Below are 11,453 nucleotides of genomic sequence, written 5' to 3' on the forward strand. Positions count from 1 at the left end.
AAAACTAAATAAAACAGTGGAAAGATAGCACATAGGGTGATGAATGAGAATGAAATTAATGTGAGCAGTGGCACTTTTCAAAAAAAGAAAACGTATTAGTCGATGCGTTCACTCTTTCTTTTCCACTCCTCCTTTCTCCAGTACCCATCCCACAGTGACTCGTCCCTTGCCACTGGCAGCTCTGAAGGCAGCCTCCAGACAACCCTGGAAGAAGGACTGAGCTTCAGTGTTTCTCCATCGCAGAACCTGGAATTGCCAATCCCAACAGCTTCCTTATCACCCATGTGCCCTATCTCGCAGCCTGAAGACAGAATTACTATTTCCTCTCCAGTTCAGGCCCTAAAGCCTAGGGTGAACCCTCCATCTTCTGTAACCCTTCTGGCCACCAGGGGACACCAACGGAGCCAGAGCAGTGGACGAGGCAGCACAAGCCCCGGCTACAACCGCGACGACTCCATTGACCCCTCAGATGAAGACTTGGGCATAGGCATTGGCTCGTCTATCGGTGGCTGTGGCTCCAGCCAAGCTGGCAACAGTGAACATTTATCAGAGGCGCTGAGCAGCGTGTCACTGACATCTTTGCTGCCGCCTAGCACCATCCTATGCCCTGGAGGACAAGTAAAGAAGTGCAACAGCACAGGTAGCCTTGACAAGGGGGGTCTTCTGCTGTCTTCCCGGTGCAGGGAAGGCCACAGGGAAATTATGGGAATGGAGCTAATGGACCCCCAGGGCTTTTTGGCCAACCCTTGGACAGGAGTACTAGGTGACAGCAGAAGAGGAGAGGGAACTGGAGTAATAAAAGATGCAGAGCACAGCTTGAAAGGGAAGAGCTCAAGCCAAACAACAGTGGGGTCTTGTCGAAAAAATAGATGAAACCTACTGTTTCGTTTTTCTTCGTCTTTCCATTTCTTGGAACTAAACCCATTGCCGTTCCTCTCACTCTCTCTGCTTCATCAGTGAGACAGAGGTCTGATGAAACATGATGCTCGGTATTTCAACACCAAATCCTCATCTTGCCCCTCAGCTTTTTTATATACATTTTTGACAATTCCTGTATGTGCTATCTAGGGGAGTGGCCTTGGTTGTGGTTGATGTTTGCAGAATTGGCTCGTAGAGTACACACCCATGGGCAGAGGAGTGGCTCCTCTGCTGTCTTAGGAGATGTGTTCCTGCAGGATCCGATGGGACGTTGTGCTCACGCTGAAAAACAGCAGTGCTTGTTTACAACAGGAAGTCAGTCGAGGAGGATGTTAGGGAGCTAAACCTTTAAGATGCAATAGCGAGTTAGTGTTGCTCTGAAGCAGTTTCCTCCTCTCTCTAATGGGTTGAAGTTTATTGGGGTTGAAAATAAGAAATCCAATCCATTTCAAGAGACTCTGTTTAAAACTGTTTGTGTCTCAAAGACAGGGCTAAATTTAGGCTTGTGGAGGACCTACTGGGATGGAATACATCAAGGTGGAAACTAAGGCTGGGAAAGGGAGGGCAGATGTAATATCTGCCTTTCTTGGCAGACCTTCGGCTTAGATCCGACGTAAATGTGAGGATGATGGAAAGTTCAGTGTGGTTCGGTCCGGGTCTGTGTTTGTGTTCCCGAGCACTGCCTCAGGTATCCAAGGCATGAATTAAATCATCCTCATTGCTGGCTGTACCGCATTTCAGTGTCTCTGAAACCTGACTGTAGGTATATCGACATTGTGTGTCTGTCAACTTGGTCGTCATGAAAATGGAAATAAATTGAGGGACAGTGGAGGTAAAACTGTGCATGAAGTGATTCGTGAAATTGGTTATTTTTCATTCTATCTCACTCATAAACATGGGGGAATAAGTGTGAAAGAGAGGTGTGGAGAAAGGACTCAAAATCCTGTCAGAGAGCACCTAAGTGTGTGCATGAAGCAACTTTTTGTGCACTGAAATGGAGATCTGAGGGCACTCCTTTTGACTGCACTCCTTTATCAGCATCTTCAAGGATTCTAAATGAAAGGACCCTGTCGCAAAGAACCTTGACTGCATGATGGGATTGCATCTAACCATGATTTTTAAATCTATATACAGATGTGTAAAGATTTCAATGTCGGATGATAACCATGTGATTCCTATTCCACTATTTTTGTAGACAAGAGAATAGGCACGTTTGCGTATTGCCATTAGTTTGTCCTTATTGAATCCCTGCAGTGTCTTTGACTCGTCTAGGACTTTTTGTCTGCCAGTGGCTTCCAATTTTGTAAAAATTTTTTAACTGAGGGCGGTGCGTAAAATGACAAAGCAAAAAATTTCAAAGAAATGTGTGCGCTGAAGTGATTGTCCCCTGCACATTTTCCTGTGGGAATACTTGCTCCTCAAGGACTTTGGGAGTTGTTGTTTTTTTTTGTTTGTTTTTTTTGTCTTGGGTTTCCCATGAGTTGAAGTCTGTGGACGACCAGAAATGGGAACAGCCATATTCACTCACCACTTGTGGACATTCTAGCTCACAAACATGGCTGCAACGTTCTTTGCACGTAGCCTCATGACTGAAAACCTCTGACAGCATAAACCATCACGACAAAAGCTTTAATTTTAGAGTTACATCACAACATATCGGTTACGGGCACCCTAGTGCACCTTAAGCATGGTTCTGGGATTGCAATACAGTATGCTACTTTTATCACATGATACTTCGATGCACTCATCTGCTCCATCTCATTGTAGCAACCCTTTCTAATTTTATTGTTTAATTTTTTTAAAAATGTGCAAAGTTTTTTTTTTTCTCTCTCTCTCTCTCTTTTAATGAAAACTTATTTTGGTTTCGGCCACTTAGAGTATTGCTTCATTCAAAAAGAGGATTCTGATGCCTGAGGTAGACTGTTGTTTTAAATAATAACTTTAGTTTGAATTTTTTCCAAGAATGAACAAAACATAGAGGCCATGTGGGGAAAATGTGAGGTTTTGACCTCATTTATCATGCAAAATCACAACGATGACTATGTTTTATCATGAGTTTGTTTTAGATGGGCAAGGCAGTTACATGTGTGAAAGTGTGCGTGTGTGTGTATGTGTGTGTCTGTGTGTAAATAACTTCAGGTAAAGTGACTTGCCTTTCCCTGAAGTGTCCTGTTTGTCAGTGAGGAGGAGGATACTTGTGGTATAAGGATGAAGATGAAAAGGCAAAAGCAACCAAGGGCTGTTTTAGCTTCAAAGATATATTGTCCTATTATATCTTTTTAAGACGAACTGTTGTCAATGAACATGGCATCAAAAGGTTAAGCCTGACAACACAGCAATAAATGTTCCATGTATGTTCCCTGGGTAAACGATGTCAATGTGATTTTTATCTCCTCAGAACAACAGAATTCACCAGTGTCTGTTTCCACTTTTATTTGTCTGAAACACCCAATCGGAAAGCACCTCTGCCCTCTCAGATACCAGTCAAAGAAGAAGAGATGGGCTCCAATTGGACAACTTGAACAAATGAGGTTATTGAACTCAGGTCGGGGGGTAAAAACCACTAGTAATATCTTATACAATAGCTGTGAAGTTGTGCTCAGACAGAATGCAAAGCAGAATTTAACCTGGTTTGATTCAGTTTTGACATTTTGCCCTGTTCCTATGTGCTTTTAGCAGCCAGATATGAGCTGTAACACCACATTAAATCTTTGTGCGAACAAAGTGTGCCTTTATACATTGTGCGTGCAACAGCTCATACTGTGTCTGATTACAAATGTTTGTCAGTAACTTAAGATGATTTTACCACATTACCCTTATTCAGTCTTTTTTTCTAATTAGCTTTAAAAAAAAAATTTAAAAATTGACCAGAGCCATTTTAAATTTTTCCAAAAAATCTGGATATCTCTAAGGCTAGCTTTAAGATCCAAAACTATATGTACCAACTAAAAAGAAAGATACCACTGGACACAGTTTATGCAAACTTTGGAACAAAACAACTCTTAGCAACTTGTTACAAAATTAATATCCAAATTATCCAGTACTCATTAGCCCAGGTCACTGTACAGACATCATTGAAGCCTCATGAATCACATGTAAATCATTTTTTTCAAAAGAATCACAAACACAATACTAAGAGTGTAAATCGGTACATGTATTGCAGCTTATTATGTATGATTATTTATGTGTAGAGTAATGCTTCCACCTCTCAAAGTTCACCTGTTCTTGTCTGAACCTCAAATTATTTTTCAGAAATATTCTCTGTATACACAAATAATAATCAAGGATCCATACTCCTGTTCAGCATTGTCATCAATGCCATCATGTGATAGGACTCGAAAGGTGAAAGTCGTCAAATTTGACAGAAAAGTGACCATTTTTCTCATTAATATAAGCAGAGGCAGGAGTGATAATGAATTCTTTAGGTAAAGCCAGATGATTTTGATATAAGATTTTTTTATTATTATTATTTATTTAAAATGGCAACCCTTAACCATAGCACAAAGACAGGATTTTTTTTGGAAAAGTGTAATTCTCAGTTTTTGACTTTCCTGTAGTTAGGTCTGCTATTTTTCGGCTCTACTTTGTACTTAAGTCATAGTCAACCCAGGACCAAAACTGCTTTGCCTTCTGTCCAAACACACTTTCCGAGTGTATAATTCACAATTGTACATATTTATGTATTTTGAGCTGCATGTATGCATTGCTGCTAATGATAATGGAAATATAATTAGTATGCATCTTAAAAGAAAATGTACAAAGGTAAAAGAAATGCCCCAATGTTTTTGACCGCTGCTATGAAACCACAAAAAAAAAAAAAAAAAAAAAAAAAAATGGCAGTCTGAGTCAGAAACGGTTGTTTTGTTCCAGCACATGACTATAAAAATATAAAAAGATTGTTTTTTCATGAGATGTTATACGTCTACTCTTCATCTTCGCAAACGTTATTTACATTGAAAGAATTGGTCCCGACAGCCGGCCGAGTCGGAACAGTTAGAAGGAAGAAACGGGAAGCTGAAGGCAGGATGGAGACGCAGGAGCAGGAAGAGTCCAGGGATGACACGGACAGCTGAGTGAAGTTAACAAACAGCGGTGAGATGCTGCAGAAGAGGGAACTTCTGCAGACAGCTTGTCATCGGCAGCAGTGCCCAGCGGAGCCGTCAGCGCGAGAAAGCACATTAGGCATGCACACTGAACTCTGAGGTGTTGTTTACCTCACACCCTCGACCGGTCGGCCGGCCGGCCAGCCAGCCAGCCAGCCCTCTGCCTCATCTAACCTCTTGAAACTGGTTTTCCCTCCAGGCCGCTGTCCTTCAAATGTCACAGCAAGAGTGTGGAGGTATATGTGCGTGATGAGTGGAAGGTGTGTTTGCATCTTCGTTACTCTGAAAGGGTTTTTTTTTATTTTTTTCATATATATGTGCGGATTTCTGAATATGTCAGTCATCTCTGAGGTTTTCCCAAGAAATGCCCTGCCATCTGACATTTTGGGGGCTTTTCCTCTGGTTTCCTTCTGTCTCAAAAGATTGTCCTCACAAGATACTTTCCTGCTGCACAAGCTCCAGTGGTGAGGATTTGATTACCTTCCCATGGCAACTAGAAGATTGGCTGAGACATGTAGCCTACTTGGATTTTTTTTTCAAAAAAAGCAATTTGACTTGAAAATAATCTGGCTGTTCCCCCAGTAACAACCTTTGTTCTGCTAACATCAATATCTTAGAGCTGGAAAGGGGAGACCTCGGGCTAATAAAGCTTGGCTCAACTCTTCTAGAGATAATAATGGAGAAATACTTTTCCAATGAATCAGTCAAATGTAGCACGTCTGCATGGTAGAAAATTCTTTACGATAAGGAGAAGAGGCATTTGTGAAGTCTCAGACAAAAAATATTTACATATGCAAATCAACAAAAGACCCCAAAAAAAGTTCAAAAGCTGAATTTTTTTGTTGAGTACAAAACGAGACGAAACACAAAACATTAAATATTTTATCCCTATGACACGTCTAAAAACAACTTTCCATTGCCTTTACTTGGTAGCAGATTTAGTAGAAAAACTACATTTTTAGAATAAAAACAAACCTCACCATGTTATTTAAAAATTTGGCTCAGAAAGTGAAAATAAATTGGTCCACACTATTAAATTAAACAAGGTCAAATCAAGTCACTTCATTTGTACAAAGCTAAAAGAAAAGTTTCCCCAAAGTGCTTCACACAATTAAAAGCAGAAATGTAATAACTAAACAAAAACAACAACTTAAGATCCAAATCAGACAAAATCACATAAAAAAAGGAAACATTTTCTGAAAGGACTCAAGAAACGAGAGAATTTGTAATCTCAATCTAAAGCAGTTACCGGCACAAACGGATTGCAAATGGAGTGGGAGTCTGTTCCACGTTTGGGTCCATTTCACAAAAAGCACAACAAAATGTATGCCTCAAATGATTGGTTGGAGCAGAGAAGAAGCAGCTGGTCAGCTGACCTTGGAGCTCTTGGTGGGCAGTAAGGCTGTGGTACAGGCCTTACTGCCCACCAAGCAGTGCTTCCCCATGCAGGGTCCTAAAAACTACAAGTTACATTTCAGATTTGAATTTATGTATGAAGGGCGGCTAGTTCCATGATGTGAAATGCAGACTAATGTGAGAAGATACAAGAATCTCTGTTTTCTCACTTAAATTTAAGGCTCTATGGTTTTTAAGTTTAATTATGCAACTAAGAGGCATTCATTCCCAGAGCTGTGTTAGGGAAACGTAAGCACCTTGGTATGATGTGACTTAGAAGTGGCAAAGAGGACAACAATTCAAGCCATCCTTGTGGAAAACCAAACAGAAAAGTAGTTGACGATGCTCTATTAAATCATACCAAGATAGTTAGAGACTCTAAATAAGATGCAAACTATTTGAGTGCCAAGCCAAATACCCCCACCCAGCGCGGCCGATGTGCCCAGATCTACAATATCAAATGCGGCTGTGAGATCCTACAGCATCAAAAACCGTAGAGTTCTTGATATCCAGAGACCTCAGTTAATCTTTCCATCACATTTACTCAGCCAAGCAAATTCAGTTCCCATTGTAAATAATTAGACTCCCACAAAGTTGGTTAATATCAAAAGGAACGCATGAAATTAACTGGAAATTGGTTTGTGTTGCTTCTCTTCTTCTTCTTTGAACGAGTTTAAAATGTTTTGTCGTGTCAAGATTTTGATGTCTGCATTTTTTATGCAGAAAACCTTCAGCTGCCGACAACTGATATTGGACCAACGCACCAAAAGAGCTCCATGATATTATTGTGTGGCCTTTAATCTTTTTCAGTAGTTTAATGCGGGAGATAAAATTCAGCGTTGGTCGATTAATGAGTAACATGAGCAGGCAATATACGACCTGACGTCTCAAGCAAGTAGCATTGACTCTGAAGCTGATATACTGGGCAGCTGTGGGGAGCAGAAAATGTTGAGGGTCAGTGAACAGGGTGGGAATTTCTACAGAGAAGTGTTGCTGTGATATATTTTTTTTCCCACCCTCCTATGGCTGAAAATGAAGATAAATGGCTGCCATTCTGTTCCTTAATGCAGAAAGGAGGGGCTATTATTGTGAAAATACAGCTGCCAGATGCACTTCTCCAACTTTTTCTATTGTTTTTTTTTCTTTTTATTATTATTATTCAATTATATCAGCCTGCCAAGCATTTACCCAACCTACACACCTGAGATCCGCGCACAAATCAAGGCCGTGCATGGAAAACCAGCCGCTGTCAGCTGTCAAGGCTAAAGTGTCCAGGGAGTTGTCCAGACCCGCTGATCCTATCTCAGGCTCCGGGAAGAGAGCCAGATAAGGCAGGTCGAAAGGGCTGCACAACAAAAAAAAAAAAAGAAAGAATGGCATGCCAATAAAAGAAGGGGATTGCATAAATCAAACTAAATAGCTTTTCAATCACGAAACGACACTTAAATTCAGTGTAGGCAAATGATATGATTTTATTTGCGCTATTTCCGCTCCTTTGCTCCGTGTTCTCGCCCCTCATCTCCGTGGCTTCAGAAGACGAATGAAGGTGCTGCAATCTCTTCATTGCTCCCAATCTGCTCTAAATTTAAATAAGCAGCTCTCTGGCCTTCATGAACTCTGGCACAATTTGCATCAGTGCCTGTGTGAGTTTATTTCCCCCGCACATCCTCCCCTCTCCCACCACCATCCTCGTTTTCTCCTTCACTCACACTAACAAAAGAGATCCAATCACTCATTGCACCTGATTCTCAGAGGGAAGGTGCCTGTCAGCACTAATGGCTGAAGCTTGTCCCCTAACAGGCTGCGTTCTCACTCTCGTTTCCTCTGTTTCTTTTGCTGCTTTTTTTTTTTGTTGTTTGTTTTTGTGCCTGAGGCAGCTGGGAAAGAGACGCAGTGACATGTTGAAACCGTGGGACTTGGAGCAGCACTGACACTGCTGCTTTCAACGTGATTGACTTGTTTTCTAAACACCTGGTCTGGTGTTGTGTAAGAGAATAGAGACAAATATCATAGTTACAATGCCGAGCAACCGGTTTGTGCTTTGAAAGATTTATCTGAAGCAAGCGGTTCTGTCGTACCCAATGACGGGAGCGTCTGTTGCAACAGCTAGATTTAAAAATAAAAAATTTAAAAAACCTGGCTTCCATCTCTCGGGCTTTGTTTGACTTTAAGACGCTCCACTTTTCCTTTACATGAAAACCAATTTCAAGGTTGAGAAAGCTGAGAATTTGGGAGGTATTTCCATTTTACTTTCAGCGTTGAGGAGCTGAGGGCTGCAGAAAAGGTGCTAAACATTATGTACCTTTAAATAAACAAAATGTATAGAGCAATTCTTTTGGAACGATTTAATAAACGGGGAACAAGTGTTTTGGTATTTTAACAAACGGATAACCTTGAAAATACAGAAACTATAAAAAACAAACATGCTACTCCCATTCTGTGATACAAAGTTGATTGGTACAACTCTGGCTGCATTTTCTAAATATAAAAAAAGGACTAAAACCTGTTACTGAAATATTGTCTTTCTACCACAGATTATTCCGGTAGAAGTCAGCATTACAATCCACAGCAACCAGACGTTCAGACTGGTTGGGTCACTCCAAAACAATATTGCTTGTTAGTAAAAAAAAAGAAAAAAAGAAGTGAGTTATTTCTTAAAAGGTTGCAGAAAATGAACTGGTATTTCCAGAAGTGAGCACAAAATGTTCCCAAGGTAGGTACAAATTGATGCATTGTTCTTATTAAAACAGTCCTGCCACTGACTGAAGGAACCAATCGACGAAGTCGCATCGTCTGTGTTTTGGAAAGAAGCGGAGTGTCTGCGTTGACCATCTGCATCCGTCGCTGAAGGCTTCAAATCAGTAGCAGCCATCTTCTTATTTCCTTTGATTAGGCGTTTTCTTTTATCTTAAATGTAATTTTGAAATACATTTTTTTCTTTATGGGGATTCTCAGAGTACTTTGTAGGAACATCTTAGTTTTCGTTTATAAAAGGTTCAGGCATCCACAGAAGCAATTTGATCACCTTTTATATGTGCTGTTAGTTTATCCAATACATTAAACACAGTGATTGGATTCTTTTTGTTGGTCCCTCAAATTTATATGAACTCACTGAGCTTTACTGATACTTGGGCGATGCACAAATGGGAAGATCTTAGTTTTAGCTTTGCATATTAAGTATTCTGATTAGCCAATCATTCATAGGACGGCAAAAATTTATTACTTAGTTAGTACATATTTTAAATATTTGTATATAAAATATACATTTCAATGAACGCGCGCCATGTGGTAAAAAAAGAGAAAACACAGATTTGTTTTTTTTTTTTACCAATATGTCAGTGTTGTCAGGTTTTTCAAACAATAAAGCGTTTAAGACTGAACCTGTTGGATCCTAAAAGAAATTCCTTTATCACAGATGGCTCTTAACGATAAGACATGCTGGCTTTAGCCTCTAATGCATGCTGGTCTACGAGTTTATTGAGGACGATAATAAAACTGTGAACATCGGCTTGAAGTCAGACATGCTGGAATTTGCATGATGCATGACACAAGGTTGCAACGAAGGACAAACGGGAGACACTCATGAATTTCAAACACTCTGAGTTTGTCTGAATATGTTATAAACACACAGTGGCCCTTGCCATGTGCCTAAAATTTTGATCAGAGCTGCATTCTAGAATCAAGACCCACACAGAATACCCATGAAGACATTCATAAAGCAACATAAACATATGCAATTTAATAGGAAACCTCAACTTTTGCCCCCTGTATTTAAAGAAGCCTTGTTGCCCATTTCCAGTCTAACAGTTAAGGCTTTCACTTCACTGTCACACCTTGTTTATTTCTAATATATTGGTCATTGCATATTCTTGAGCTCCATCTCGGAGCTTCAGTCCCCCAGTCAAGTGTCCTGCCCACTCAGCTCCTTCAGACTAGCAGCAGCAGCAGCAATTAGCAGTGGAACTGCACGTCTGCTGAGTTCATCATACAAACTATAACACTCCTAAAAATGGCTGTAAACTGCATCATTGGAGAGCGTGGAGCAGTAATGTTGCGATATGCTGAAGGTGGAGTCTTGGAAAGGATAGGAGGTTCTTAAAGGGACAGTAGCCAATTGCAAAGGGTCATACACAGCCATGATGCAAAGTCAAATTTAATTTAATAAGTTGTTTTTGATTTATGCAATACTTTTATAGCAACTGAAGGCACCATAAAGCTGATTGTGCTATAGTTGTTATGCGCTATTGCTGTGTTCTTGAAAACATACATTACCTCTCCTTTAATATGAAGTCCAGGTTTTATTCATTTTGTCCCTGAGAGCCAAATTATGCTCACTATGGAAACAGCAGATCTCTCCTCACCGTTTTCTTCACAATGAGCTTTGTTGATATTTTTTTTTCTGCTGCTGTTCATAATCTGACCCTTCATTTTCTTTATCTGTTGTGCGTTTACCCCGGCTCTCCTCCCCCCTCGACTACATCCCTGTGGGCGTGTGCAGCCAGTGCGGTAACAAATGTCTAGGTGGCACACAGACTATGCAATCTACACGGCCACTGGTGTCCACAGAGCTGACTGGGAGATATGAATTAGGCATCACATGCATTTGATGCGTCATGCTGAATTACACAGAGACAACAAACATTACCGGACTTCAGGTGTGAGTAACTCCACCAGAAAAGTGGGAGTTCTCAAAAACAGAATAATGCCGAATGGACTGCAGGTTCAGGCGGGTGGTGGCCACGTGCCTCTGCTGTGAGTTTCTATACTGGAAATTAATAGAGCTGTATATTTTATTTTTCTTGCACATTGCACACAGCCGTTGTGTTCTGCCTCACAAGAGCTGTGTAAAGGCCTACTGTATTGCAGCACTGTAGTTGATCACCTCCCCCTGTCAGGTAACTGAACGTGTTGTGTGTGTGTGTGTGTGTGTGTGTGTGTGGGGGTGGGTGTGTGTGTGCGTGTGTGCGTGTGTGTGCGCGTGTGGGGGTGCGTGTGTGTTCCCCTCCCAAAACTCCTTCTTACAAGTCTTTATCTGCC

General features: G+C 40.8%; 1 protein-coding gene across 4 annotated transcripts in view; it reads left to right on the forward strand.

Annotated features, from left to right (window-relative positions):
* The window catches only part of LOC103468615 (voltage-dependent T-type calcium channel subunit alpha-1I), a 165,970-nt gene extending 158,180 nt beyond the window's left edge, over positions 1 to 7,790 (forward strand). For all 4 annotated transcript variants that reach the window (XM_081609898.1, XM_081609899.1, XM_081609900.1 and 1 more), the window contains one exon: positions 142 to 7,790. In XM_081609898.1, coding sequence (XP_081466024.1) covers positions 142 to 873 — 732 coding nt within the window. In that variant the 3' untranslated portion in view covers positions 874 to 7,790. The remainder of the gene's footprint in view (positions 1 to 141) is intronic.
* Positions 7,791 to 11,453: the final 3,663 nt, after the last annotated feature.

This window comes from Poecilia reticulata, chromosome 8, assembly GCF_904066995.2.
Source record: "Poecilia reticulata chromosome 8, P_reticulata-male-v2, whole genome shotgun sequence".
In the NCBI taxonomy this organism is placed as follows: Eukaryota; Metazoa; Chordata; class Actinopteri; order Cyprinodontiformes; family Poeciliidae; genus Poecilia; species Poecilia reticulata.